At 35.0% G+C, this 17,216-nt stretch overlaps 2 protein-coding genes across 8 annotated transcripts in view; both read right to left on the bottom strand.

The window, feature by feature from the left end:
* The window catches only part of LOC126811618 (reticulocyte-binding protein homolog 2a), a 170,665-nt gene that overhangs the window by 40,987 nt on the left and 112,462 nt on the right, over positions 1–17,216 (bottom strand). For 3 of the 4 annotated variants that reach the window (XR_008786127.1, XR_008786125.1, XM_056099002.1), the window contains exons 2-4: positions 2,324–2,500; positions 524–1,927; positions 35–397 (exon numbers count right to left, since the gene is read on the bottom strand). Coding sequence is in view for 1 of the 4 variants with exons in the window: in XM_056099002.1 (XP_055954977.1) it covers positions 35–397; positions 524–1,927; positions 2,324–2,480 (1,924 nt within the window). In the remaining 3 variants the exon portion in view is untranslated. Of the gene's footprint in view, positions 1–34; positions 398–523; positions 1,928–2,323; positions 2,501–15,577; positions 15,700–17,216 lie in introns of those variants that run through there. The other variant, XR_008786126.1, reaches the window with a different exon arrangement.
* LOC126811616 (uncharacterized) overlaps positions 1–17,216 on the bottom strand; it is a 316,159-nt gene that overhangs the window by 294,007 nt on the left and 4,936 nt on the right. For 2 of the 4 annotated variants that reach the window (XM_056098989.1, XM_056098994.1), the window contains exon 1: positions 6,526–8,203. The gene's annotated coding sequence lies outside the window, so the exon portion shown is untranslated. Of the gene's footprint in view, positions 1–6,525; positions 8,204–17,216 lie in introns of those variants that run through there. The other 2 variants (XM_056098990.1, XM_056098999.1) reach the window with 2 other exon arrangements.

The raw sequence follows: 17,216 nt of genomic DNA, 5'->3' as shown, positions 1-17,216 counted from the left end.
AACACATCAACAATGATATAAATAAATATTTTACCTTGCTCATCTTCTAATACATCGTTAAACATGGAGTCTTGGTTCTCATACAAAACACAGTTGGCGATATTTTTAACATTACGTCGACATGTTGATATTATCTCCTGCTTTACGTTGATCTTTTGATGGTCAGACTTCACCTTCGATAAAATAACAGTGTTGTTGGCCTTCTTGACCACAACTTTCACAACATCAACCTCGCCATGGTCCTTGTGTATCTCTGATCTGTTCCCGACTTCTGAATATGATACATCATAGTGTTCATCGATTCCACCAAGCATTAACTGGTTTCTATCACCCAATCCTCTTATCATTGATTGGTTAACATGGTAACCAGATATTTCTTCATGGCTCTCATCTCTACCTGAATTTAAAGATATTGTAAAATAGCATTACCTTTTCTTACCTTTTCCTGGAGAGAGAGAGAGAGAGAGAGAGAGAGAGAGAGAGTATAACGAATTTGTGATAAAATTTAATCAGTTAAACTTACTTGATTCTAATTGTTCAACTATTGTCGTGTAACCTTCTTCCTTTAAACTATCAATGAAACTTTGGTAGGAATTTGGTCCGCCATTAAGTAATGTATTAACTAGTTCACGGGTCATAGCCCTTTTTCCTTTTACGTCTTTTATTTTTTCCATATCGTCCGTATCAAAAACTGATTTTCCAAACAGACGATCCGATAAACGTTCCGGATCAGTTATATTATCCAGTAGAAACGCATAATTATCTTTAATGTTTTTTTCATCCTCTTGAAGCATCTTTCCTCTCTCTCTACGACTTGGTTCATATTTGCGTTTCTTAGCACGAGATATATTGAGTGTATTAAGGCTGCTGCCATGATGAAATGTTGAAGTACTGGCTAGTTCAGTGTATGATTGTCTGCTAGTTGAACTTAACCACTGTGTTGATTGTCTTTCCCTTTCTAGCAGTTGAATTTCCATTTCTCTTTTGTCCAAATCGATTTCCTTATTTCTTGTATCTTCAATCAATTTAGCACGTTCTTCAGTCCATTGTTTCAGGAGTTGCTCCTTCTCTTCCTGCCAAATCTGTTCTTGGCGATTCTGTTTCTCGCATTGTTTCATGAGTTGTCCCCTCTCTTTCTGCCAAATCTGTTCTTGGCGATTCTGTTTCTCGCATTGTTTCGTGAGTTGCTCCTTCTCTTTCTGCCAAATCTGTTCTTGGCGAATTTGTTCTTTCTTAAGTTCGTCTCTTTCAGCTAAAGCTTTTTGTTTGCGATCTTCTTCGTCGCATATTCTTGCCTCAAATAATTTCTTCGCCTCTTCGTACATTTCGTTTTCATAAAAGTCTCCACCATTATTCTGTATAGTTGTCTGAAGTAATTGTAAGATTCTGTTCACATCCTTCATCTTGCCTTCTGTTTCATCTATGTTATTGATCGTTGCGTATCGGCGGTGTTTAAAAACATCACTAAATGTTGATAACTGAGTATGAAGTTCATGCATAGCCTCTTCTTCACTTCTGTTTCTCAGATGATCTTTCCCAGTTAATACCACAACGGCAAATTTATCAATTAATTCACCGAAAGTATTTTTAAAATATTCAAGAACTTTTATGTCCTCTTGTGAGAGTCTTAAGTCGATTCGAAAGACAAAGATAAATAAATGTGGCCCTGGTGATAAAATATTAATACATTTAACGATTTCCTTAGCTATTGTTTTGTTACTGTTACCCGTGTCAAACAAACCTGGTGTATCCACAACTTTTAGTAAGGAATCCACACCATTTAATTGAAGATGTCGTTGTCCTAAACCACATTCTGATGTTACAGAGGTGGGCTGTTGTTGTGATTTAAAAGTATCTTGTTGTAACAGCGCATTTCCTAATGCGCTCTTACCAACTCCTGTCTTTCCTATAATAGATACCCGGATTTCTGAAGAATAATAAAAACACCATTAGACTACTGAAGTGATCAAAGATTTATAAATATTATAAAAGTACACTAGCACACAAGTTCAGATTGAGAACAATTATTGACATTTAAATGGTATTTGGTGTTCAATGGTCAAGTGTGTGAGATGAATTAAGCAGGGTTTATCGCCCTACTTTTCTTGAACCAACTGGGTTGAAGTAAAGCCTACCCCACCCCACCACTAGAAGTTAAATAATGTGAGCAGTGATCAAAGGTCGTCTATATTTGAATAATGATTTTAGTAATAGACTAAATTTTATAATGGCGCTGTTCAATAGGTCCTTATAACTGGCCAATAGAGTTTATAACTGGTCAATAGAGTTCATATTTTAATGTTTATGTTTAAAATATATTTACCTGTACTAGTATTGCCATGTGAAACTAAAGCTGATACTGTATCTGTACTACTACTGGTACTAGCTGATGGCTGTGTTTCTATTTGGGGGATTGTATTCTTCTTAGTGGAATGTCTTGCTGAAGATTTCCCTTTACCATTATTTATCTTGCCTGACATGATGCCTTGAATAGATCGTCCTGCCAATAAAGTTAATAAGGATTGTAATAAATGAACTCGACCACAGCAGAGAGATGAAAAGAGAGAGAGAGAGAGAGAGAGAGAGAGAGAGAGGTCGAAATATTTATGAATGATTGATATATATAGACAGCCAGTAACATAAACTGTGAAGTCCCTATAACTCTTGACAAAAGTGTTTAGTATGATAGAGTACAGATGTGAAACCTTTGCTAAAATTTGACTGAATCACCGCTGCCAGGACAAAATGACCCCTCCGTTTATTGCATAGCGATTATCAATACATGTACCAGTGCTATTGGCGCAGTGAGCATTACACAGAAAGTCATAGGTTCCATTCTAGAGTTGGCCGAGAAAATCAGTGGTGTAGAACAGAGGTCCTAGCAAGGTGTCTAGTTTTTCGGACGTCCAGCATTGTACTTGCACATATGAAATAACTATAATAGCTCGCAGCACGCTGCATGATGCATGCCCATTTTCATTTACCCATTGGTGCAGAAATGTAAGATGTTTAATTGACCCAAATTTGGGAATCAATAGGATTCGTCCTCTGGCTAAAACAAACAATAGAGTACAGACTGTCACAGTCACGTGGTTTTCAGAAAAGATGGGAAGTCTCGCTTTAGTTAAATTCTTAAAATAAGCCATCGTTAAGAACCACGTTCAGAAATTATGACTGATACGAAATCTTAATGAAGACTTGGGATTTATAAGAACTTGTTAAACTGAAGCAAATGTTTGACTATAAACATACTGAGTTAAGTTCAACAAGACGAAACACGTTTGGTAATACAATAGACACAGCGATTCAAGCTTCTCTAGTATAGATAATACGCCACTAAAATTGTTAAAGATAGGTTGCCAGGCAACGAAACATACGCCCACAGCAGCTAAATCGTCCGGGCAGTCAACAAGAGTTGTCGCATATTTTTAATTTTCTGTAATGAAACATTTATAATACACTAAAATCTGATTACAGATTTAAAGTCAATCGGATATTAACTTTGGCGTCCACAAGATTTTTTGTAGTGATTAAGGGCCATAACTCTGACAGTAATTATCGGAAATCTCTGAAAACAAATAGGCTTCTTTGTCTCATGACCTTAAACACTGTGTATAAATTTAAAGTCAATCGGATATTAACATTTGCCTCTAGAGCGTCCACAAGATTTTTCAAAGTGATCAAAAGCCATAACTCTGGCAGTAATTATTGTAAATTGCTAAAAATCAATAGGCTTCTTCGTCGCATGACCTTAGACACTGTGTATGAATTTAAATTCAATCGGATATTCACTTTGGCCTCTAGAGCGTCCACAAGATTTTTTGAAGTGATCAAGGGCCATAACTCTGGTAGTAATTATCGGAAATCGCTGAAATCAATAGGCGTCTTCGTCTCATGACCTTAAACACTGTGTATGAATTTAAATTCAATCGGATATTCACTTTGGCCTCTAGAGCGTCCACAAGATTTTTTGAAGTGATCAAGGGCCATAACTCTGGTAGTAATTATCGGAAATCGCTGAAATCAATAGGCGTCTTCGTCTCATGACCTTAAACAATGTGTATAAATTTAAGATCAATCGGATATTAACTTTGGCCTCTAGAGCGTCCACAAGATTTTTTGAAGTGATCAAGGGCCATAACTCTGGCAGTAATAATCGGAAATTGCTGAAAATCAATAGGCTTCTTCGTCTAAAGACCTTAAACACTTTGTGTATAAAATTAAAGTCAAACAGATATTAACTTTAGCCTCTAGAGCGCCCACAAGCAATTGTGGACGACGGACCGACGGGTGGACGGACGGGGGCGACGACAATATACGACCACATTTAAATATGGGCGTATAAAAATGGATGATTTATCAGAAAATAAAGAAGACAACGGTCAGACAGATAAAACTGTAATGGGTGTAGAACATTTACAAGTTAGGGTGGCAGTGGAGGCTACAACGATACAATTCGAAAAGGACATGATACAACAAATTTAAATCTTTTGACAACCCAATAGCTCAGTTTGACAATAATTCATGTAATAGTGTGAATATATAGAGTCGTGTCTACTTGACTGTATATACATGTGTGTTTTATAATACAAGTATCGTATGATACAAGACAGAGATGATGTCATCACGCCTGGTTGATTACGATTCAGTTAAAGAGACATATCATGGACAAATAATCAAAAAATGACAGAAGTTCAGTTTAACCAAGAATTTACAAATAATATACAAATTATAATTACCCCTGGATTTATTTATTTGATTTCATATATTCTATATTAAAGAGTCACCCAGCGGTTCATTCCCATATCGCCGACTCGCCGAGTTTTAGGGTAAAAATTTTAGTCGGTGTTAAGGGGTTGAGTGGCCAAGAACAATAGACCCAAGCTGAAGGATAAAACTAATTAACCAGATAATTTTGGGAGCATTTTTTTTTTTAAATGCATAACTTTTAACACATAGTCCAAACATTCTAACAAATTCACCCTTCCTTGTTTTTATCTATGTTTCGAAAATTCCTGTTGATATCGGTGTATTAAAGTGGTTGTCGCTGGTCACTTGAATACTGCAATAACCGAACTGCAATCGTCTTTTGCTCTTCTTGCAAAATACCATTATTAGAAGCTAAAGAGTTGTTGGTTATTCGCGTGGTTTGGTTGTGGTTCCATTGTATCTGTGTAAATTGGCCGTCTAACCATTGCGTAACCGTATAGTCGGCCAACTGTCTATATTTCTCATTAATTTGGGAAATTTCTTATTACTGACTCTATAAACAGTATTCTTCTTGGAGTAAAAGGTTGACATGATGGCGATGGTGGCTATACATCCCTTGCTATAGCCACCCAGCTATAGCCTATATGGTATATCAGAATTAAAACGTATCAAATAAGATAATAATACAATATGCCTTTCTAATCAATGGATATATCGTCAACTACTTTAATATTTCAATAAATAAAAATAGATGATATAATTACTGTATTCAACAATATTTGGCTGGGTGATTCTTTTTTTCTTTTAAAATATAAAACATGTTATCGCCTACTCCACTCAGATTATGTTTTGTTTCTATTATTTTGTCTCCTACATCAGATATTTTGACGTTTCGAAAGGAAAATTACAGATGTCCCAGATATGGCTATGTTATTATCCAAGTTGTTAGTTGTTAGATATACCCTTGTAATAATGGTATATTCACACATCGATGACGTGAAGTATGTTTTATTAGAAGTCAATATATATCATATCTATATTACAACTTTTACAAAACTAACATAGGTCTACTCGATTGAACGTTCCAGAATTGAATTCTGGCAATCCCCAAAATTAGTGACACACGAGTGAAAAGGGGTATTTCGGGTTATAACACATGCGTCAACTGAATAAGAAAATATCTCAACCAACCATGCAGGCCAAACATATTTGTTGTGTTTAAACACGTCACTATTCTATTCACATCACCTCCGTGGTCAGGACTGACCGATCTGTGACAGGACCATGGGCGTCACCTGTACATATCCCAATATGTTGGTGTGATGTTTTAGTTTAACCCCGTAAAATATGCCAAAACAGTGTTTACAGAAGACTGAAACTTTAATATTTTTTTATGAGGGTGACCCTCCCACATCTCCCTATCGCACTACATCGTGCCCCCGGCGTCACAGATTGTCAACATTTTATATAATTTCATTTGCGGCCCCCCCCCCCCAATATATATTTCACGGCTACGCCTCTGGACAGGACTGAATTCCGCGTTAATCGATAGCAATTCTGTCCGTTCTGGACTGCGAATCGAGCACCCCCTAGTAGCCTACAAGGTAGTACATTACTAATACATATATTATAGTAACATAGACTAGATTATATTAGACATTGTTGATACAACATTATTTAACAAATCATAGAGATGAATACAATACATGTACGTTAAGGTATATCTTTAAAAACTAAACAAGGTTAAGCATATACATACCAACTTTGTTTGATTCTAATATATTATATACAATGTTATAAAACCCCAGTTATTACCTTGTCTTGATCTGTTAAACAATTGTTCAGCTATTCCTCGTTCTACTAACCCTGTCCATCCCCTTAACAAACAACACGTCAGGTCTATTTTTAACTGGAAAATCCAGGCTTATATATATAGACACGTGCCGGCAAACCCGATTTCTATATTTAAAGATGCATTATGTTGGAGTTAAATCTGTTTATTACAGGTCTTTATATTAGCTTCAAAAGTTATAAAAATTATTATTTAGACATGTATTCACATGGCAAGCCTGTGATCAACCCATTCTCTAGAACATCGGATGGCGGAGATTTAAACGGATTGAAACTCGATCTCCATTTTATTCTGTCTTTGTATCATTAAATAATAAATATTAATGGGAGAAATTGGTCAGGAACACAAGATTTCTTCGAATTCCTAGTGCCGAGGAATATACAAAGATTTATATATGGCCTCAAATATTGAACAAGAAGGATTTAGTCTGTCCAGTTTAAATGTTGTACACATAAATCAAATGACAACAATTGGTGCCAACGTCAAACTCACCCATAACCAAACTGCTCCCTCACCCACCCCAATTACAAAACAACGAAAAGAAAATCAAAAACAAAAATACTCTGATAATTCGCCCCACACCGTTTTACAAAAGCTTATAACAATAAAAGTGCTTACTAATCGTGGGGCAATATCAACATAAAATATATGTTTATTTCATAAAATTAATTGAAAGAAGATAATATTTATTGATATGTTATGATAATAAAAGCTCCAATTGTACAACCATATTAATACAATAATATTATTTTAGAGGTATTAAGTAACTGGATAGAGCAATCAAATATAACACATACTTATTGAAAAACAGCTACTACTATATTTAGTAACTGAATACAGCAATATAACACTCATACCCTACTGTTCTGCCCCGACTGAGCTAATGAACATGGCATACGCCAAACAGTAGGCTATGAGGTAAATTTTGCCGTATAGCGGCACTATGGTCTACTCTTATACCGAATTCCAACTGCCAAGGGATCTTTTACGTGCATGCCAATGTATACAAGGGACCTCGGGTTTTCGTCCCATCCGAACGACTAGACAGCTCTCCTTGTCAGGCTCCCCGTTCTGTACCACTGACAAGGGGAAACCACGTCGGAAAACATACTTATGGAAAAACAGCTACTAATTTATTTGGTTGAAGCTGGGATACTGTCACATCACCATATTGATAACGATAATAATCTTTAATGCTTCTTATATTAATTACTAGCTGTTGTTCCATACAGGATGTGTAATAGTTTAATATAATACATATATTAAACTAGATTTAAAGAAGATTTCTTTATTCCTATCGTGTTTAAATAATAATGACATCATTACCTGGAATAACTGTACTTTGAATTACTTGTATCGGCGTCTACAGATGATATTTTACATCAGAGGATGAACGAATTAATATTTATACTGTCAGGTTTTAGACGGTGGGTGGAGATATAGTAGTCTGCATTCTACAAGACTCGATTACATAGTCTCTAAGCGCGCAATGCCTAAATCCATGAATGAATATGCAAATAAATTACTTGATAACAAGAGCTATTAAACTGGTTTTCCCCTTACGATAAATAGATATTGAGTCACATGTCACGTGTCTAAGTGATTTAAATGTAACCAGGTGTAAAATTTACCTGTTTATTTTAATAAATAGACTATATATATATATATTCAATTAACTAGTTTAATACCGAGTCTAATGACAGGAACTCATCTTTTTATTTAAACCCACCGTGTTATTAAGCTAGAGGTTTAGTTTCTTTAAATGACAAGACATATTGGTACAGAAGTAAAACTACTCAACATAAAACAGTTTATAAAACTGATGGAAATATTCTCACGTTTCTCTGTCGAAATTTACCAAAACTTCTATTTGAAGTCAACACCTAATTTTAAAGGGCTGCCATTATTACAAAGTTATATGTGTGTGTGTTTTATTTATTTCTTCTTTACAGACAAATACTGAAACACATAATTATGATATACTAGATTAAACAGAATCCTCAGTGACCGATGATCGACAATACTATAACTAATACCATTACTAGAACATAAATATCTTCCACGATACCAAATAAAACATCTAACTACCATGAAACTATAGACAGAATTTAAATCTGTTTTAAAACCTCATCTATTTAATAAGGTGTGATCATTGATATACTCTAGATATACTTTACCCATAATATACAATGTGACTGAACAGTGATTAGAAATAACCATTGAACATAATGTAGCGCTATATAAGACAATTATTATTATTAATTATTATAATTACATTAATATACTTGTCCAATATAAACCAAACAATCTGATAATAAAAGGACATTTCAACCTTCAATTAGAAAAAAAAACCAGTCCATAATATTTCTAAAAATTACTCAATAATCTTAAATGTGAAATCTGAAAATGCGCAGTAACTCGGCCAGATACATTTCGTACACCGTTTGATATAATGTTACAATCTGCCTACAAACAATACCACAGTACAGAAACTGCTTTACTCAAAATCACCAGCGATATCTACCGAGCTATCTAAGATCAACAGAAATTGATCAAACGCTAGTTAATTTTGATAAAGAAATAATTTCAGGAACCCATAAAGCTCTAAATATTGGTGCTATATTAGACTCGAACCTATCGTTTAAAGATCATATACAAAGTATTTGTTCCACTGCTTTCTATCATATACATCGAATTGAGAAGATCCAACGCTATCTCAATTATGAAAAGAAAGAAAAACCCATCTACGCATTCATCTCAACTAAACTAGATTACCATAATGGCTTACTATACGGCTTACCAGACTATCGGATTAACAAACTACAACATGTTCAAAATTCAGCAGCTCGACTCCTCGCTAAACCAGAAAACATCAACACATCTCCCCTGTATTGCAATCTTTACATTGGCTTCCAATTCAGCAAAGAATTAAGTTCAAGTTACTCCCCTTTCGTTTTCAAAGCGTTAAATGACCAAGCTCCATCTTATATAAAAAGTTTTGTAGAACCCTACACTACCAGCAGAATTCTCCGTTCTCAGAAAAAAACATCTTCTAAAATCTCCAGCCATTAACTTACAACTTGGAAAACGTTCCTTTTCTTGTGCTGGTCCTTTTCTATGGAATAGACTACCACAATCAATGAAATAACTACCGTCTGGGGGCCATTTTAAATCTCAACTCAAAACATTCTTATTTCAAAACCCTGATCTGTAAATAACCAGTGAATATACAGTGGCGGCGCCAGGGAGGGGGGGGGGGCAATCTGGTCTGCCCTGTTTGCCCCCTCCCCCCCAATAATTTTAGAAAATAAAAAAAAGTATTTGTGATATGTTTCGGTAATCAATATCTTCTACAGTGAATAAATCCCACATCCCCACTCAGTCATAAACTTGCATGTTGTAAAGCATTTCCGACAGTCTATTTTTCAAAATTTTCTTGGCAAAGTCCCCAATGGACTCGTTACTTTGGCGTTCACAAGGGGTATTCGTTGAGGTTCGCAAATCCGTTCGTTTGACATTTTGTTCTCTAGTCGGATAAACTAGTGATCAGGCGACGGACGGTATCTGGTCAGATCTATTTATCTCGACGATCGGTGCCTGGGAATACTGTAAGACAGCATTTCCGGCAGTCTATTTTTCAAAATTTTCTGGGGGAGGACTCCCTACTTTGACGCTCGTGAGTGGGCTTCGTCGTGATTCGCAAGTCCGTTCGTTTGACACTTTACCTCATCGATCAGTGCCTGAAATACTGCCAGGTTGCATTTCCGGCAACTTGTTTTTTAAAATTATCTGGGGGAGGCCCCCTACCCCTAGTCGAAGCTCGTGCCTTTGCCCCCTTAACCTTGCCCCAGCTTTGCCCCTCCAATCACCGACAGCTGGCGCCGCCACTGTGAGTATATAAACAAACAGAGCCTTAAAAACTGTTTTCTTCTTCAGTATTAACGCGCTTTATAAATGACGATATTATTATTATTATTATTATTATTATTATTACCTTAACTTGATCTGTCAAACAATATTGTTCGTCGTTCGACTCACTGTACAATATGTCCACCCCCTTCACAAACCACACGTCAGGCCTATTTTTACCTGGAAAATCCAGGCTAATATATATATTAATATTGAACAAGAAGGATTTAGTCTGTCCAGTTTAAATGTTGTACACATAAATCAAATGACAACAATTGGTGCCAACGTCAAACTCACCCATAACCAAACTGCTCCCTCACCCACCCCAATTACAAAACAACGAAAAGAAAATCAAAAACAAAAATACTCTGATAATTCGCCCCACACCGTTTTACAAAAGCTTATAACAATAAAAGTGCTTACTAATCGTGGGGCAATATCAACATAAAATATATGTTTATTTCATAAAATTAATTGAAAGAAGATAATATTTATTGATATGTTATGATAATAAAAGCTCCAATTGTACAACCATATTAATACAATAATATTATTTTAGAGGTATTAAGTAACTGGATAGAGCAATCAAATATAACACATACTTATTGAAAAACAGCTACTACTATATTTAGTAACTGAATACAGCAATATAACACTCATACCCTACTGTTCTGCCCCGACTGAGCTAATGAACATGGCATACGCCAAACAGTAGGCTATGAGGTAAATTTTGCCGTATAGCGGCACTATGGTCTACTCTTATACCGAATTCCAACTGCCAAGGGATCTTTTACGTGCATGCCAATGTATACAAGGGACCTCGGGTTTTCGTCCCATCCGAACGACTAGACAGCTCTCCTTGTCAGGCTCCCCGTTCTGTACCACTGACAAGGGGAAACCACGTCGGAAAACATACTTATGGAAAAACAGCTACTAATTTATTTGGTTGAAGCTGGGATACTGTCACATCACCATATTGATAACGATAATAATCTTTAATGCTTCTTATATTAATTACTAGCTGTTGTTCCATACAGGATGTGTAATAGTTTAATATAATACATATATTAAACTAGATTTAAAGAAGATTTCTTTATTCCTATCGTGTTTAAATAATAATGACATCATTACCTGGAATAACTGTACTTTGAATTACTTGTATCGGCGTCTACAGATGATATTTTACATCAGAGGATGAACGAATTAATATTTATACTGTCAGGTTTTAGACGGTGGGTGGAGATATAGTAGTCTGCATTCTACAAGACTCGATTACATAGTCTCTAAGCGCGCAATGCCTAAATCCATGAATGAATATGCAAATAAATTACTTGATAACAAGAGCTATTAAACTGGTTTTCCCCTTACGATAAATAGATATTGAGTCACATGTCACGTGTCTAAGTGATTTAAATGTAACCAGGTGTAAAATTTACCTGTTTATTTTAATAAATAGACTATATATATATATATTCAATTAACTAGTTTAATACCGAGTCTAATGACAGGAACTCATCTTTTTATTTAAACCCACCGTGTTATTAAGCTAGAGGTTTAGTTTCTTTAAATGACAAGACATATTGGTACAGAAGTAAAACTACTCAACATAAAACAGTTTATCAAACTGATGGAAATATTCTCACGTTTCTCTGTCGAAATTTACCAAAACTTCTATTTGAAGTCAACACCTAATTTTAAAGGGCTGCCATTATTACAAAGTTATATGTGTGTGTGTTTTATTTATTTCTTCTTTACAGACAAATACTGAAACACATAATTATGATATACTGGATTAAACAGAATCCTCAGTGACCGATGATCGACAATACTATAACTAATACCATTACTAGAACATAAATATCTTCCACAATACCAAATAAAACATTTAACTACCATGAAACTATAGACAAAATTTAAATCTGTTTTAAAAACTCATCTATTTAATAAGGTGTGATCATTGATATACTCTAGATATACTTTACACATAATATACAATGTGACTGAACAGTGATTAGAAATAACCATTGAAAATAATGTAGCGCTATATAAGACAATTATTATTATTAATTATTATAATTACATTAATATACTTGTCCACTATAAACCAAACAATCTGATAATAAAAGGACATTTCAACCTTCAATTAGAAAAAAAACCAGTCCATAATATTTCTAAAAATTACTCAATAATCTTAAATGTGAAATCTGAAAATGCGCAGTAACTCGGCCAGATACATGTCGTACACCGTTTGATATAATGTTACAATCTGCCTACAAACAATACCACAGTACAGAAACTGCTTTACTCAAAATCACCAGCGATATCTACCGAGCTATAAATCAACAGAAATGGTTATCTTGGTACTCTTAGATCTATCAGCCGCATTTGATACGCTCAATACCGAGGATCTCCTTGATGCATTATGGTGTGAAATTGGCTTGCGTGGTTTAAGTCATATTTAACCAACCGAACCCAAACTGGCAGAATTAGAGATTCAACATCCGACGATAATACAATGCTTTGTGGGGTACCACATGGTTCTGTACTCGGACCTGTACTTTTTATTATCTTCACAAAGCCTATTACTAAGATGGCTGAAGGCTCTGGGCTAAATATTCATTTGTTTGCAGACGATTCATTTCTTTGCAGACGACACCCAACTCTATATTGAATTTGACACAGACTCTCAACATTCTACGATACAAAATATAGAACTTTGTCTCACAGAATTTCTCACAGAACTGCTAGTAATTGGAACCAAGCAACAACTCCGAAAAATTGATCAAACGCTAGTTAATTTTGATAAAGAAATAATTTCAGGAACCCATAAAGCTCTAAATATTGGTGCTATATTAGACTCGAACCTATCGTTTAAAGATCACATACAAAGTATTTGTTCCACTGCTTTCTATCATATACATCTAATTGAGAAGATCCAACGCTATCTCAATTATGAAAAGAAAGAAAAACTCATCCACGCATTCATCTCAACTAAACTAGATTACCATAATGGCTTATTATACGGCTTACCAGACTATCGGATTAACAAACTACAACATATTCAAAATTCAGCAGCTCGACTCCTCGCTAAAACTAGAAAACCTCAACACATCTCCCTTGTTTTGCAATCTTTACATTGGCTTCCAATTCAGCAAAGAATTAAGTTCAAGTTACTCCCCTTCGTTTTCAAAGTGTTAAACGGCCAAGCTCCATCTTATATAAAAAGTCTTGTAGAACCCTATACTACCAGCAGAAATCTCCGTTCTCAGAAAAAAACATCTTCTAAAATCTCCAGCCATTAACTTACAACTTGGAAAACGTGCCTTTTCTTATGCTGGTCCTTTTTCTATGGAATAGACTACCACAATCAATGAAATAACTACCGTCTGTGGGCCATTTTAAATCTCAACTCAAAACATTCTTATTCCAAAACTCTGATCTGTAAATAATCAGTGAATATAAAACCAAACAGCGCCTTAAAAACTGTTTTCTTCTTCAGTATTAACGTGCTTTATAAATGACGATATTATTATTATTATTATTATTATTACCTTAACTTGATCTGCCAAACAATTGTTCAGCTAATATATATATAAATGATTTCAAATTCTCAGTGTCCGGTATATACATATATAAAAATGGTTAAAACTAGAAACACGTAGATTAGCAAAGCATGAGCGCTTTCATCTTTAATCTTCAGATGCTTTGAATAGTTTACATAGTTACATATGTGACGTTACATATGCGACGTCATAAATGGCATTGTTCTATAATGACGCATTGTTCTATTATGACATCATGGTATCGGGAGATAATTATATAAATAGACACGTACGGGCAAACCCGATTTCTTATGCAATAGTGGACATTTATTTAAGTTATAATAAATAACTCTGAATTTCAAGTGCTGACAAAGTTAAAACCACCACACCATCTTAGAATTTTATTTTTCAACTTCAAAAACGTGCGGCTAGGAGCATTTTGGATGAAAAACCTGATTCACATTCGTCACCTTTGTTTGAGTCTCTAAATTGGCTTACAATCCACCAACGCATTCAATACAACCAAGGAATGCTCACCTTCAAAATTCTAAGAGACAAATTACCATCATATTTATATAACACATTTTATGAAAATTCTAAATTGACCGAAACTACCATGACATTGAGATCGGAAAGTCACTTAGTCAACTTAAATTAACAATTCCAAAAAGTAAGAAAATAGACAATGACATGTCTGTGAAACATGCGTCTTCAAGTTTTATCTTCAAAAAGGAGTTAGTAAAACATGTTACATCTTTGAACCCTTGTTTTATATATATATAATTACTTTTTTTTCTTGTTTGTAAGCTTATATATTATGATATATATGCACTTTGTAAATATTATTACTGTGTAGTTGCTAGTTTTATAGAGTAGGAAGGACATGTTGAAAATTAGAAATCATGTACTAAATATGTTCCCTCAGAAAATAAAGTCATTATTATTATTATTATTATTATTATTATTATTTAGTAACTGGATAGAGCAATCAAATATAACACATACTTATAGAAAACAGCTGCTACTATATATTTAGTGACTGAATACAGCAATATAACACGCATACCCTACTGTTCTGTTAGTCCCGAAATGACCTAGTTTGTGTCGAGTGGACGTTAAACCCCATTTCTCTCTCTCTACTGTTCTGCCCCGACTGGGCTAATGAAGACGGGCATACGCCATACAGTGTGCTATGAGGGAAATTTTCCCCGTATAGCAGCACTATGGTCTACTCTTATACCGGATTTCAACTGCCAAGGGATCTTTTACGTGCATGCCAATGTATACAAGGGACCTCGGGTTTTCGTCCCATCCGAACAACTAGACAGCTCTCCTTGTCAGGCCCTCCGTTCTGCACCACTGACAAGGGGAAACCACGTCGAAAACATACTTATGGAAAAACAGCTACTAATATTGATAACGATATTAATCTTTGATGCTTCTTACATTACTAGCTGTTGTTCCATACAGTATGTGTAATAGTTTAATACAATACATATATTAAACTAGATTTAAAGAAGATTTCTTTATTCCTATCGTGTTTAAATAATAATGATATCATTACCTTGAATAACTGTACTTTGAATTACTTATACCGGCTTCTACAGATGATATTAGAAGATGAACGAATTAATTTTACTCTGTGATAGTAGTCTGCGTTCTACAAGACTCGATTACACAGTCTCTAGGCGTGCAATGTTTAAATTCATGTATGGATATGCAAATAAATGACTTAATAACAAGAGCTATTAAACTGGTTTTCCCCTTACCATAAATAGATATTTAGTCATATATCACATGTTTTAAGCGATGTAAGCGGAGTTTGATATAACTTATCCAAAAGGTAACTAGTGTGTGAAATTTACATGTTCAAATTGGTTAGTTTAATAAATAGGCTAGTAATATAGCCTAAACAATTACAAACCTTATGTTCATATAACAATACATACCAGTACAAAATTACATACCTATATGTTCATATAACAATATAAACAATAAACACTACCTTGTAACAGTATATGGTCAAATAGTTACTCGTTTCCAAGAATTACACAAGTATAGTTTCTGAGAAGCCAGTATTCCTCGATATCTGCTGTTTAAAGTTATAACAGTTATATCATACATATGACCTATATCACTTCCTTCACAGTCATTATTTACATTATAAAAGAGATATTTTCAGTATACGCAGCTATTGTCAAGTTGTTGTGCATTACACATGCGTATGTACAAATAAAATGAAATGGGGCTCAACGTCCTACAGTTCTGCTCCGTTTGTGCTAACGGGCAAACGCCATGCAGCTTGCTATGAGGGACATTTTGCCAAGACAGCGGCTGTATGGCCTACTCTTATCTCGAATTCAAACTGTCAATGTTTCTTTTACGTGCATGCCTATGTGTACAAGGGATCTCGATCTTTCGTCCCATCCAAACGACTATACGTTGTTGCGTGCAAGGTCATCCGCCCTACAAGACAGACAAAGCAGAATCACGCCGGAAAATCTCGATGAACTTTCTCGGCCAAAGCAGGGATCGAACACGGGACCTCTAGGTTAGCGAGGCAACGTCCTAAGCACTGTGCCATAATGGCTCTGAATCAGCCTTACGGGTTGGCGTATAGTATTGACAAGTCCCTAAATTACTTAAGAATGAATGAAGTTTAACGTTCCACTTGTCTGCACTGACTTATAATCATCAATAAAATATTGATCTAGTTGTAGATTTACTCTTTGGCCTGTACCTTAATTACAGCCTCTCTTGCTACAGTAAGTGTCAATTGTTATCTTAAAGATACATTATGGGAGATGAGATAAAGAGATGGCAGTTCTCGCTATAATAGTTAAAAACTAGATAGTGTAAAGGTAATTTGCTGAAAATTTCAGTCAAATTGATCCACTATGAGCCGAGAAAGAAGCGGGTGAAATTTTTGCATAGTCTCGGTCATCATTACTAAAATCATTAATAAAAACAGCATTATCCACTTTTTCTGATATAATTATCAACGGCCGTTAGCGGTATATAGGAATCTAATCCAGCCAACATCGAAGGCTAGCCTTGACATCGAGAGTTTATTATTGTCTGGATAAGTTAATTAATGTCTAATTGATAATTTAGATAACATTTCAGGCCTAAAGAAAGACTTGTAATAAACAGATTTTGCTCTTGCATAATGCATGTTTAATTACAGCCTCTAATTACTTTCC

Source organism: Patella vulgata, chromosome 2 (assembly GCF_932274485.2).
Source record: "Patella vulgata chromosome 2, xgPatVulg1.2, whole genome shotgun sequence".
Classification (NCBI taxonomy): domain Eukaryota; kingdom Metazoa; phylum Mollusca; class Gastropoda; family Patellidae; genus Patella; species Patella vulgata.
The sequence above is the reverse complement of the archived record's forward strand: the minus strand, read 5'-3'. Positions and strand labels throughout refer to the sequence as shown.